The following is a 13,899-nucleotide window of genomic DNA, read 5'->3' as shown; positions in this document are numbered from 1 at the left end:
GAAAATACAACTAGATCCTCAAATAGCCAAACAAGCTCAATGTTAACCACACGAGCCAAAGTCGCTCAAATGATGCGGCTATATCCTGAAAGAGTCATATAATAGGATAGGTATATAGTGCTCCTACCTTTTGCCAGCCGGTTGTGGCCTTTCTATTACTGCTTAGCTCTTTATAAGCCCTTTTTGTATTTCTTTGTTTGAGACTTGGAGACTTTTGTTGGACCTTTTGCTTATTAATAATATGTGCCGTATACATCGTTCAGATGCAGAGGCTAGGGCGAACCCCTCTTTTTGAAAAATATATATCCTGAAGAGTCAAATAAACTCATTCGAAAAAATGAGCCAAAGGCACCCTGCCATCGCGGTCGCATTGTCAGAGTCGGTTTGACATTGCATCTTGTGGTTGGGAGGTCACCATGGTAAGAGCCGGCTGGATCAACCCTCTGCAGCATAAGCTGCTATTTGTAGAAACCTTGCATAGATTGGAAATATCATATCCAAACCATCTTATGAACATCAACTTTGCAAGGTGTCTTCACAAGGTGGCAGAGAGAGCACCACTGTGATGGTGAAAGAACATGAACCACCAAAGAGCGATCTGTCGTGTCATGAAAAGAGGTAACAACCTCGTCGCTAACACAAAAATACCCTGATAGCATCACCTCAACTCTCAAGGGTTGGCCTTCCACCGTAGATGCCGCTGGTTGCCCACAACACCACTGCACAAAGAGCAAGAAGAGGACCATTACCTTGACATCAACACAAGTATACATAAGCCCCCTCCTCCCAATCACATACAGAGATCCCGGAGGAACCGAGAAGGTGCAAACACCACTCCCTAGATCCAACACTGATAGATGAGGAAATCACCGTCCGATGGGGGATATGAAGAACTTATTCGCTGTCACCGTTGTCATTGGTAACGCAGAAGTTAAAAGTCATGGACAAGCAAGACCTACCTAAGGTACCCAGGCTACTAAGCCACAAAGCAACTAGTACAGGCGAGGGAATCCCAATGACGCCGAAACTCGAGGCGCCTGCTCCCTCCCATCACTTTGGTTGCTTCTGGCACCTAGGGTTTCACGACGCGTCGTATCTATCTATCTTTCGTTAATTAATTAGCAATTGCTACAAATTTGTGCAAATTACAATCACATAGAATTGTCCACTATACCAAAGAAAAACCTTGCAAGTCGAAAAATAAACTCTCTCCGCCCGAAAATAGATACATCTTTTTTTATCTATTTTGATGACAAGTATTTTCGAACGGAGTGAGTATAATTTTAGTTAGTACTGTAGTTTTTCAGTTTATACTAGTACGAGTTATATATAGAATGTTGTAGTGACGAGAATGTTCAGGTGTTTTTTTATAAGGAAGAGAATGTCCAGATGTTAATTCAACCGAATAAATAAATGCGGAGCAACTTAACGGTGACATCCCTCCATTTTAATCGCTCCGGGCACCCCGAGGTCAGTGTGTGGTCTTTGACCGCTAGTAGGCCGCCTCCCCATTCCGGCCGAAACCAAACTAAACCCTCGCCTCGCCGCCATGGCCGACGGCACCAGCAGCGGCAGGTCCCGCCTCAGCGCCCTCCACCACGACATCCTCCATCACATCATCACCTACCTCCCCGTCACGGAAGCCGTCGGCGCCGCCGGCCTCGCCGCGACTGGCGCCACCTCTGGCGCTCCTACCCGCTCGTCCTCAAGGATGCCCGCATCCCCGAGGCCCCGCGCGACGCCGTAGTCCCCCGAGTCCTCCACGACCACCCGGGCAACTTCCGCGCCGTCATCCTCTCCGACTGCAGGCTCGCCTCACTGGACCGTGAGCTCCCCGCCTGGCCGCGCCTCCTCGTCGACAAGCGCACGGAGAAACTCCTTCTCGCCTACAGATGGGTCATGGACCAGCCCAACCCTGCGCGCCTTCTTCCCGCCGACATCCTCCGCTGCGACTCGCTCCAGGAGCTTGTTAAGGGAGCACCCTGTGTATACATGTATAGGCTGTAGTCCAGAGCCGTGTAAGGCCCAGGCCCATGTAACCCTCTACTTCTAGCTTCTTCCTCTCCATACAGAAACTTTGCTTTTTGTCTATCTTTAACAATATTGAACATGGTATTAGAGCCAGCGAACCCTAGCTTCCGTCCGCCGCCGCCACACACGGAGCCGTCGTCAGCGAGGTGATTCCGGCGAGATCCTTCGTCCAACAACGTCCTCAACTTTGGTTCCCCCTGTATTCATCGTCATCTCGTGGGAACTGCTCTCCCGTAGCTCCCCGTGCGTCTTCCCCGCTGACCTGTGGTTGGCTTCTTGCGCCATCGCCGGCCTTCCAGCAAGCCGGTGCGACATCTCCGCCAAGCCGTTGCCTTCGCATCGGAGGTTTGCTGCTCTATCAAGCAGCTGCTCCTCTATCAAGCAGCAACTGCTCTGTACGTATTGGGAACCTGCTTCCTATCAGCTGGTCTGCTTAATTCTGTTGTGCTCCAGTAACTGAAGAGGTTTCAATTGCTTGATTTGCTCTCCAGTTAGCTGTTGCCTTGTGGTGCTTTGCTAATTTGGCCTCTGAACTTGCTCCTACTCTGTTCAATCATTGGTGTGGCTGCTGGGATTAGTTTTTCCCCCTTTTGCTAGAGGTCCTTGCTGCCATGGCGAAGAATGATTTTGGATTAGGAGCTGGTTCAATGTCCATAGACATCAAACTTGATGGTACAAATTACAGGGAATGGGCTTTCTTGGCTAAAACAATCTTAAGGGCAACAGGTTTTGTCTCACACTTGTCTGATGATCTACCTAGTCCTATTGATGATGCAGCTGGGAAATCTTGGCAAAAGATTGATGATCGTGTCATGGGCGCTTTAGTTCTGGGTGTTCATCCCTCACTCAGAATGAGTCTTGAGCATCACACTTCAGCCAAAGAAATGTGGAAGTATTTTGAGCAGCGGTACATTCAGCCTAGCGGTGCTCTCCATTTTTCACTGTTGCAGAATTTACACAACACTCAGCAGCAGCAAGACATGTCCATCGAAGAATATTATGGGGCTTTTACTCGCATTACTGGTCAGCTATGTTCCATGGTTCCGAAGAGTAGTGTTGGATGTAAGTCGTGTGTGACCAAGGAAGAATATGAGCATCGGACTCTTGTCTTTCAGTTTGTGATGGGTCTGAAACAAGACTTTGAGAACATTCACACTCAGTTGCTTAGTCGTACGACTCCTCCTACCTTGACAGAGGCACTTGCTAGCTTGATTGCTGAGGAGACTCGTCTTCGTTCCCTTGCTACCACTTCAACACCTTCTCTACACAGTGTTCTGGCTTTTCCTCAGCGGCCAAGTGCTTCTAGGGCTGCACCTTCAGGTGCTTTCTGCTTGTTAGACCTTTCAACCTGAGCATTGATAGATGTGGATGACACTAGGAGAGTTGGGACAATTTTCGTTGGTTTATTTCTCACACAATTCCATGCCAACCCGAGGGGTTGGGGATACATATTTATAGGCTGCTAGCCAGCCAAGGCAGATGCTAAGATGCTGCCAAGATGCCAGTCTAAGATGCTAGTCTAAGATGCTAGTCTAAGATGCTATGCTAACTGACAGTCCTTGATGGTCAAGGACTTTATCCTCCTAACTGCCATAAGGACCATGTGCTGCAGCCCCACAAGGACCCTAGTACACAGACTTATCCATCATTCTCCCCCTAAGTCTTGTACGTCGTCTTGTGGGAGAGTTGAATCATCCTAATCCTGGAGCAAAGTTCGAGGAACTTGACCCTCCCAAGGGGCTTGGTGAGCAGGTCTGAGAGCTGATCCTTGGTGTTGATGTAGCTCGCCTCGATGCTTCCTTCTTCCACACAGCTGCGGATGAAGTGATACCTCAGTCGGATGTGCTTTCTCCGTTCGTGGAACACGGGGTTCTTTGCCAGGGCCAGGGCGGACTTGCTGTCCACCAGGAGCTGCACCGTTCTGGTGTCTTGAACGAGAAGATCACCAAGCAGTCGAGCAAGCCAGAGCGCCTGAGTACAGGCGGTGGAGGCCGCTATGTACTCAGCCTCACAGCTGGACAGGGCCACCACCTGCTGCTTGACTGATTGCCAGCTCACGAGACACTTGCCGAGGAAGAGGAGGATCCCGCTCGTGCTCTTGCTGGTGTCGATGTCGCCGGCGTGGTCGCTGTCGCTGTACCCGACGAAGTGTGCCGCCCCAGGACACCTAGGGTAGTGGAGGCCGTGGTCGAGGGTCCCTGCTATGTAGCGGACGATCCTCTTCACTGCCTGCTGGTGTTCCGACGTTGGTCGCTCCATGAACCGACTGACATAGCCGACGGAGAATGCCAAGTCCGGCCGTGTGTGAGTGAGGTAGCGAAGGCTCCCCACAAGGCGTCGGTACTGCATAGCATCCACTTCCTCCGTCGTGCTATCGCGGCTCAGTTTCAGCCTCTCCTCCATCGGAGTGAGAGCTGGATGGCAGTCGGTGAGCCCAGCTAGCTCAACGATGCGCTTGGCGTAGGCGGACTGTCGAAGCGCGATCCCGGAGTGGTCCTGGTGCACCTCAATCCCTAGATAGAAGGAGAGGAGCCCCAGGTCACTCATCTGGAACGTGGCCTTCATGTCTTCCTTGAACGCCGCCACCTCTGCACCTTTGGTGCCGGTGATCACCAGGTCGTCAACGTAGACGCCCACCAGTAGGGCATTTCCTCCACTCCCCCGTCGCTAGACGGCAGCCTCATGCGGGCTCTGCTCGAAACCCATCTTCTTCAACGTGGAGTCCAGCTTGGCGTTCCACGCCCTGGGTGCCTGCCGCAGGCCATAGAGAGCCTTGCGCAGGCGGAGCACCTTGCCCTCCTGGCCGGGAATCGTAAACCCAGGTGGCTGATGCACGTAGACTTCCTCCTTCAAGTCGCCGTTGAGGAATGCCGACTTAACGTCCATGTGGTGGACACGCCAGCCCTCCTGGGCAGCCAGCGCAAGGAGAAGTCGCACGGACTCCATCCGTGCCACGGGAGCGAAGGCGTCGTTGAAGTCGACTCCTTCCTGCTGCAAGAAGCCTCAGGCCACCAAGCGAGCCTTGTGCTTGATGATGGCGCCGGCTCCATCCCTCTTCAGCTTGAACACCCACTTAAGGGTGATTGCGCGGTGACCTCGAGGGAGATCAACGAGCTCCCAGGTGCGGTTTTGCTCGACCGCATCCATCTCCAACTGCATCGCGGCGCGCCATGCCGCGTCTCTCTCGGCCTCTGCAAAGGACCGTGGTTCGCCGTCTTCACACACGAGCTGTAGCTGCGCCTCCAGGTCACGTGGCATCGGTCCCGGCACCGGCTGGTCGCCGGGTAGATCATCCATCGTGCGATACCACAGCTGTTCGCCTCCATACCATGCGTCGACCCGCTCCTCGTCGTGAGTGAGCGGGGAAGCGAACTTCATCGGGTTGTGCTCTGCGTGAGCTGGTGCTGATGAAGACGAGCCCGGAGTGGCGACCGCCGGGGCTGGAGTATGCGGCGTCGCCGGTTGTGGTGTCGTCGGTGTAGCAGGCGCCGGAGTCGATGTAGTTTTGGGGGCCGGGGTAGGCGTGCCCGGTGAAGAGGAGCTGCTTGCTCCCCCAGCTTCCTTGAAGTGAGCGTACTCGACAATGAAGTCGTCATACGTCGGCGTCGAGCCGTCGTCCACCGCCTTGTCCCATTGCCACCCTCGCCCTTCGTTGAACACGACGTCTCGCGCTGTGCGCACATGTCGTGTCTTTGGGTCGAGGATGCGGTAGGCCTTTGAGCCCTCCGCGTAGCCGATGAAGACTCCCGGAGTGCTCCTGTCGTCGAGCTTGCCAATGTGGCCGAGCTCCTTGGCGAACGCAAGGCAGCCAAAGACCCGCAAATGAGAGACCGCCGGCTTCCGCCCATGCCAGGCCTCGTACGGAGTTCTGCCGTCGAGTGCCTTAGTAGGAGAGCGGTTGAGGATGTAGACGGCTGTTAGCACCGCCTCTCGCCAGAAGACAGCCGGCATCCCTCTCTGCTTGAGGAGAGCCCGAGCCATCCCCACAACCGTCTGGTTGCGCCGCTCGACGACGCCGTTTTGCTGCGGGCTGTACGGCGCGGAGTAGTGGCGCTGGATGCCCTCATCGGCGCAGTACGACGCGAATTCAGCCGCCGTGAACTCGCCGCCGTTGTCAGTGCGCAACACGCGCAATTTGCGGCCGCTCTCCGCCTCCACACCAACCTGCGCGCGCCTGATGGCGTCCGCCGCTTCTCCCTTACTGCCGAGGATCATCACCCACATGTAGCGGGAGAGATCGTCGACGAGCAGCAGGAAGTAGCGTCGACCTCCTGGTGTGGCTGGCGTCACCGGGCCACACAGGTCTCCGTGCACGAGCTCCAGCTTCTCCTTAGCCCGAAAACTCGCCTGTTGGGGAAAGGGGAGTCGTCTCTGCTTTGTCAGTACGCAGATGTCGCAGAACTGCTCCACATGGTCGAGGCATGGCAGGCCTCGCACCATCTCCTTGGCACTTAGACGCTTCAGGGCCTCAAAGTGAAGGTGCCCAAAGCGCTCATGCCACTGCCACGCCTCGTCGTCTCGACGGACAGCGAGACATACCGGTTGTGCCACCTGCACATCAAGGACGTAGAGTCGATTTTCACCTCTGGGCACCTTGGCGAGAAGGCGACGCTGGCGATCCCAGATGCGTAGTACCCCATGCTCAATCAGCACGCGTGAGCCGTTCTCATCCAGCTGTCCCAAGCTGATGATGGAATTCCTTAGCGCGGGGATGTAGTAGACACCGGTGAGCAGCCGGTGCTCTCCCATCTTGGTGGTGAAGATGACGGAGCCGACGCCCTTTATCTCCACAGCGGAGGCATCCACGAACTTGACGGAGCCTCGCGCATCGGAGTCGAGCTCGGCCAAGAATTCCCTTCGACCGGTCATGTGGTGGGTGGCGCCGGTGTCGAGGCACCACCCCGTAGCCTTGTCCTTCCCGGAGCCATCGCCGAGAAGAGCGTGTGCTTTTGGCTCATCGAGGTGGATGAAAGCCTTTGCGACTGGAGTCACCGAGGGTAGCTCAATGCTTGCATGCGCCATGAACAGAGCCGTCTCCTCCTTCGCCTGTGCGATGTGAGCCTGGCCTTGTCGTGGTTGCCGACACTCATTGGCCCAATGGCCAAACCGGCCACAGTTGTGGCAACTGTTGTCTTGTGCCGGCTTGGGCTTGCCAGCGACGCCGTCCTTGGCGCCTCCGCGGGCGTCACCTTCGGCACGTCCTTGTGCCCTGCCCGGGGGGCCTCTTCGCGCCTTACGCTGCTTGCCACGCTTGCGGCCGCCCGTCGAGGAGGAAGGCTCCCCCTTCTTCCTGTCACCAAGGCTGGGATCCCACTGCTCCCGAGTTAGGAGCAGCTTCCCGCCGGTGGTGACGGGCCCTGAGGGGGGCTGTGGCTCGTCGGTGTCGACGACCTTGAGTCGACCTATCGCCTCCTCGATCGTCATCGTGGAGAGGTCCAGCAACGACTCGATCGAGCGAGCCATCTGCTTGTACTTCTCGGGAATGCACCGAAAAAGCTTCTCGACAGCTCTCTCCTCGGTGTAGGTGGCATCGCCAAACTTCACCATCTTCTGCAGCAGAGTGTTGAGACGGAGAGCAAAGTCATCAATGTCCTCACCTGGCTTGAAGCCCAGGTTCTCCCACTCCTTACGAAGTGCCTGCAGGGTGGACTTGCGAGCACGGTCGCTGCCGATGCGTGCTGCGGCGATGGCGTCCCAAGCCTCCTTGGCAGTCCGCTTGTTGGAAAGCGAGAACTGCATCTCGGGCGGGACTGCGGCGATGAGGGCGTCCAGTGCCCGTCGATCCTCTAGGTGGTCGACGTTGCTGTCCTGGACTGCCTCCCACATGTGCCGCACCTGGAGCCTGACCTTCATGATCCCGGCCCACTCGAAGTAGTTGGTTTTAGTGAGGGTAGGCCACCCAACACTGGAACCAACATCCCTGACCACAGTCCGGACCTCGTAGAGGCCGCGGTCCTGGTCGTTGCAGTCGCCGTCGCGGTGCGCGCCTCCACCTGGAGCGTGGGCGTGCTCGGCTGCCCACTGCGCCGTCCGCTCCTGCGCCACTTTGGCGCGATCTGCGTCGGCGCCGTCGTCCGCAGGCGCGGAGCTGCTGGAGCTGCCGGGGCTGCCGCGGAGTGCCTTGGCATCCGCCGTAGCCTCACGGGCTGCTTCTGCTGCTGCTGCTGCTTCTACCTCCGCCCTGGCTGCTTCTACCTCCGCTCTGGCTGCTGCCAGCTCCGCTGCAGCCAGCCTCGACACTCTTGCCGCCGCAGCAGCCGCTGCTACAGCCGCTCGCTCACGCTCCTCTGCCACGGCGCGCTCGGCTTCTTGCCGGCGCCGCATGCTTGAGGTAGCCGTGTGCTGAGAGCGACCTGCAGACATGGCTCGCTGCAGGGGGGCTGTTGCGTGAAGAGGAGGCTGAGGAAGACGAGCTGCTGCTCGACAGTCCGGAAGGAGGAAGGTAACCAGAGGCAGACGGAGCAGCTGCTGCTACCGACTTGGGCTGCTCACAGGAAATGCTCAGGGTGCAGGTTAACCTGGCTCTGATACCACTTGTTAGACCTTTCAGCCTGAGCATTGATAGATGTGGATGACACTAGGAGACTTGGGACAATTTTCGTTGGTTTATTTCTCACACAATGCCATGCCAACCCGAGGGGTTGGGGATACATATTTATAGGCTGCTAGCCAGCCAAGGCATATGCTAAGATGCTGCCAAGATGCCAGTCTAAGATGCTAGTCTAAGATGCTAGTCTAAGATGCTATGCTAACTGACAGTCCTTGATGGTCAAGGACTTTATCCTCCTAACTGCCACAAGGACCATGTGCTGCAGCCCCACAAGGACCCTAGTACACAGACTTATCCATCACTGCTCGCACTGCAAGAGGACAAGACACCGACCTGATAATTGCTTCCAGCTTCATCCAGAGCTATTAGACGAGTATCGTGCAAGAAGAGACCTGTAGCGTCGTGCAGCCACCAAATCTCAGTCTCGGTCTTTGAGGCCGTCTACAGCGACTGTCACCGAGCCGCCTGCAATGAGTGCTTCTGTGTCTGCTCTCACTCAGTCTGCATCTACTTCTGCACATCCTTGGGTCTTGGACTCTGGAGCATCTTTTCATGTGACCTCTGATCGCTCACAGCTTGTGTCTTGCCAGCCTGCGCAAGATGGTGCCTCTGTTCAGACTGCCGATGGTACACCTTGTTCTGTCACTCATCGGGGTTCACTTTCCACATCAAAATTTTCTGTTTCTTCCATATCTTTTGTTCCTCAATTGTCCATGAATCTTATGTCAGTTGGTCAAATTACCGACATGAACTGTTTTGTTGGTTTTGACCCCTCTTTTTGTTATGTGCAAGATCGTCAGAGCAAGAGGATCATTGGAACTGGCCATCGCCGTAGAGGATCCTCGTCCCTCTACGTTCTTGACTACTTACACCTTCCTTCAGCTTCCACCGCTTCCGTGATTCCGTCTGCTGCATCAACAAGGAGATCCACTTTGTCGTTTTCTTTTGCCCAGTGGCACCATCGTTTAGGTCACCTATGTGGTTCTCGTTTATCCACTCTTGTTCAACAGGGTGTTTTGGGTCGTGTACCTATAGGTGCTGGTTTCCACTGTAAGGGTTGTAAGCTAGGGAAACAAATACAACTTCCATACTCTTCCAGCACTACTCATTCTAGTCATCCTTTCAATTTAGTTCACTCTGATGTATGGGGTCCCTCTCCCTTTGTTTCCAAAGGTGGTCACAAACATTATGTTATATTTGTTGATGATCACTCCCGATATACTTGGGTATATTTTATGAAGCATCGTTCTCAATTGATTTCTATATACCAGGCTTTTGTGCGTATGATCCGTACTCAATTCTCTAGTGCTATTCATGTTTTTCGTTCTGACTCTGGAAGGGAGTATCTATCTACTGCTTTTCGTGAGTTTCTCTCTTCTGAGGGTACTCTCCCTCAGCTCTCATGTCCTGGTGCTCATGCTCAGAATGGTGTTGCTGAGCGTAAGCATCGCCATATTATTGAGACAGCCCGCACCCTTTTGATTTCTTCATTTGTCCCTATTCATTTCTGGGGTGAAGCTATCTCAACTGCTGTCTACCTTATAAATGTGCAACCTTCTTCTCGTCTTCAGGGAAAGTGCCCTGGTGAGGTTTTGTTCGGTTCTCCTCCCATGTATGACCATCTTCGTGTTTTCGGCTGTACTTGCTATGTTCTTCTAGCGCCTCGTGAGCGTACCAAGCTAACTGCACAATCTGTTATGCGTGTTTTCCTTGGATGCACTCTTGAGCATAAGGGTTACCGTTGTTAGGATCCTTCTGCTCGCCGCATTCGCTTTTCTCGTGATGTCACTTTTGTTGAGGATCAACCCTTCTTCTATTCCGATTCAACTAGATCATCATCCTCGACCACTTTAGAGTCTACCTCCTTTCTTTCTCTTCCACCAATCTTTTCAGATGAATTTGTCTCTGGTCAGCCATCATCTGTCTTGACATCAGATCCACCTTCATCACATGTGTCATCTCCCCTTTTGCCAGTTCCAACTCCAAAATTTCTTCCATCAGCTCCACCTCTAGATAGCCTTCCTTTACATTACAGCCGCTGCCCTCGAGTTCCATTTGATATACAGTCATCTGTTCCCTTGTCTTCTTCTCCTCCGGCCAGTACTATTGATCATTGCACTGGCGATTCCTCCCAGACAACAAGGTATGCTCTTCGTGATCGTTCCTCTCTTGAGATTCCTGACAGATACAAAGAGGACTTCTGTGTAGGGGCAGTGTATGAGCCTAGCACTTACCATGAGGCAGTTGTGTCACTGAGTGGCAAGTGGCGATGTCTGATGAGCTTGCAGCCCTAGAGTGTACTGGTACATGGGATCTGGTACCATTACCTCCTGGGTCTGTCCCTATCACTTGCAAATGGGTGTACAAGGTGAAAACCAAGTCAGATGGTTCTGTTGAACGCTATAAGGCCCGACTAGTTGCAAGAGGTTTTTAGCAGTCCCATGGGAGAGATTATGATGAGACTTTTGCTCCAGTTGCTCATATGACTTCCGTTCGCACTTTGATTGCTGTGGCTGCGAATAGGTCATGGAAGATTTCTCAAATGGATGTGAAGAATGCCTTTCTTCATGGCGATCTGCATGAGGAAGTTTATATGCAGCCATCTCTGGGTATTGAGGTTCCACCAGGTCATGTTTGTCGCCTTCGAAAGGCTCTTTATGGGCTCAAGCAAGCCCCTCGTGCCTGGTTTGAGCGGTTCAGTTCAGTGGTTCAAGCCGCTGGTTTTTCTCCTAGTGAGCATGACCCTGCACTCTTCATTCATACATCTAAGCATGGTCGTACATTACTTCTGCTTTATGTAGATGACATGTTGATCATTGAAGATGATGTTGGGTATATTGCTTTTGTTAAAAAGAAGTTGAGTGAGCAATTCAAGATGTCAGATTTGGGGCCTCTCAGTTATTTTCTAGGAATTGAGATCGAGCACACAGATGATGGTTACTATATCTCCCAACAAAAGTATACTCAAGATTTGATTTCTCGCTCGGGTATTACCGACTCACGCACTGCTGTGACACCCATGGAGATTCATCTGCAGTTGCGTCCTACTGATGGCACTCCACTTGAGGATCCCTATCGGTACCGTCACATTGTAGGCAGTCTGGTGTATCTTACAGTGACAAGGCCTGACATTGCTCATGCAATCCATATTCTCAGTAAATTTGTCAGTGTTCCTACCTCAGTTCATTATGGCCATCTACTTCGAGTGCTTCGATATTTAAGGGGGACTGCATCCCGCCGCTTGTTCTATGCTCATTCGAGTCAGCTGCAGCTTCATGCTTATTCCGACTCCACTTGGGCAAGTGACCCAGTCGATCGTCGCTCTATCACTGGCTATTGCATATTTCTTGGGACGTCTCTTATTGCATGGAAATCCAAGAAGCAAACTGCAGTGTCATGCTCTAGCGCTGAGACAGAGCTTCGGGCACTTTCTACTACGACATCTGAGATTGTGTGGCTTCGTTGGCTATTGGCTGATCTTGGTGTTCCATGCCCTACACCCACAACTCTTCTTTGCGACAATACTGCTGCCATTCAGATTGCTAATGATCCAGTGAGGCATGAGCTGACCAAACACTTGGTGTGGATGCCTCCTTCACTCGATCTCATTGCCAACAATCAACTATTAATCTCCAGTATGTCCTATCAGAGCTTCAAGTTGCAGATTTCTTCACAAAGGCTCAAACTAGAGATCAGCATAGGTTTCACATTTGCAAACTCGGTGTATCAGATGCTACTGACCCACCTTGAGTTTGAGGGGGGGTGTTAAGGGAGCACCCTGTGTACACATGTATAGGCTGTAGTCCAGAGCCGTGTAAGGCCCAGGCCCATGTAACCCTCTACTTCTAGCTTCTTCCTCTCCATACAGAAACTCTGCTTTTTGTCTATCTTTCACAATATTGAACAGAGCTCACCCTGGACTTCTGGACGTTCCCCAGCGGCACCGAGGTCGTTCTTCCCCGCCTCAGGACTCTCACCATGGTAAGGATTGGCACAAGCGATCAGGATCTGGAGTCCTTGATCGCTGCCAGCCCTGTTCTGCAGTCCCTTAGGCTCATCGTCAATAGCCCCAAGCACGTCTGGCTCCGCAGCAAAAGCCTCATGTGCGCGCTCGTTGGGCTATCCACGGTGGAGGAGTTGACCGTGGTGGACACGCCGCTCCTGGCGCGGCTTTGCTTGTTCGTGCCTCGTAATGGTGTGAGGATCAGGATCGTTTGTGCTCCCAACCTGCGGGCGCTCGGCTACCTGGACACAAGAGTTCTCAAGCTGCAGATTGGTGACAGCGTCGTCAGGGTACGTCTCTCCAGTCTCAATCTCTCTCTCAACTTGAAATTGTTCCATCTACATTGTTCTCAAATACGTATGATGTAAAAGTAGTCAATGAGTTATGGTAATCTCTCTCTCAAAGTTATTCCATCCATCATGATGTTTTGTATGATTATAAAACACTCAATAAGTAATGATGTATACCTGTCTTGGTGGACCGCTTTGCAGTCAGACAGAATGGTGAGCGCAAGCACTGTAGTTCCAAGCGTCAAGATATTGGCGTTGACTGTGAATTTTGGTGTCTTCGAGGAGATCAAGATGCTGGCCAGCTTCCTCAGATGCTTTCCCAATGTTGACACGCTGCATATCGAGGTAGCTCCCAGTTCCTTCAGTTCGTCGATCATTTCCCAATGGTATCGTCGATTATTAGCAGCTTGATCCATATATGTATTGTAATCAAACTGCTCACATTGGTACCAATTTGCAGTCTGCACTGCATGGTCCATCTGTAACTGCTAACGAACCCACTTGGGAGCATCATGCCAAGTTCTGGCAGGAGATCAGTCCAATCTTTTGCTTGAGATCACATGTCAAGAAGATGGTTATTCACGATTTCCGAGGGGATCAAAATGAGTTTGAATTCCTCAAGTTCGTCGCCATGAATGCCGAGGAGCTACAGTCCTTACTGGTTGCGTCGTGTTAGCGGATAAGCTTGATAGCTGTAAGTTTGTTAGTATCTAGCAGGTTGTTAGCTAACTTGTACCATACGCACATATCTTTAAAACCGATCGTATCTTCCTGTTGTAAACGATCGGTGATGTAACCTGCATATAAATAGCAATCAGCGCCATCTGTTTGGATGTGCGATCCAATCTATCGTGTGTTTTTACATGGTAACAAGAGCCTAGCTTCGACGCACGTCCAGAAACTCCATCCCTCGCCGCGACTCTCCTCGCCGCGATGTCCACCTCTCCCAACACCTCCGCGTCCACCGCATCGACAACCATTAGCTCCCAGCTTTCCGCCACTGCCGGTGCTCTCACCAATTCCTC

The 13,899-nt window shown here is 52.8% G+C and overlaps 1 protein-coding gene across 1 annotated transcript; it reads left to right on the top strand.

Annotated features, from left to right (window-relative positions):
- Positions 1–11,067: 11,067 nt before the first annotated feature.
- LOC119330536 (uncharacterized mitochondrial protein AtMg00810-like) lies at positions 11,068–13,538 on the top strand. The gene is made up of 3 exons (XM_037603649.1): positions 11,068–12,874; positions 13,076–13,219; positions 13,335–13,538. The coding sequence occupies exon 1, from the start codon at positions 11,124–11,126 to the stop codon at positions 12,348–12,350; it is 1,227 nt and encodes a 408-aa protein (XP_037459546.1). The 5' UTR covers positions 11,068–11,123; the 3' UTR covers positions 12,351–12,874; positions 13,076–13,219; positions 13,335–13,538.
- The last annotated feature ends 361 nt before the right edge of the window (positions 13,539–13,899 follow it).

Source organism: Triticum dicoccoides, chromosome 7A (genome assembly GCF_002162155.2).
Source record: "Triticum dicoccoides isolate Atlit2015 ecotype Zavitan chromosome 7A, WEW_v2.0, whole genome shotgun sequence".
Taxonomy (NCBI): domain Eukaryota; kingdom Viridiplantae; phylum Streptophyta; class Magnoliopsida; order Poales; family Poaceae; genus Triticum; species Triticum dicoccoides.
The sequence above is the reverse complement of the archived record's forward strand: the minus strand, read 5'-3'. Positions and strand labels throughout refer to the sequence as shown.

Bases quoted from the DNA above. Each gene is read 5' to 3' on its own strand.
- LOC119330536 (XM_037603649.1), top strand. From the start codon at position 11,124: ATGGATGTGAAGAATGCCTTTCTTCATGGCGATCTGCATGAGGAAGTT.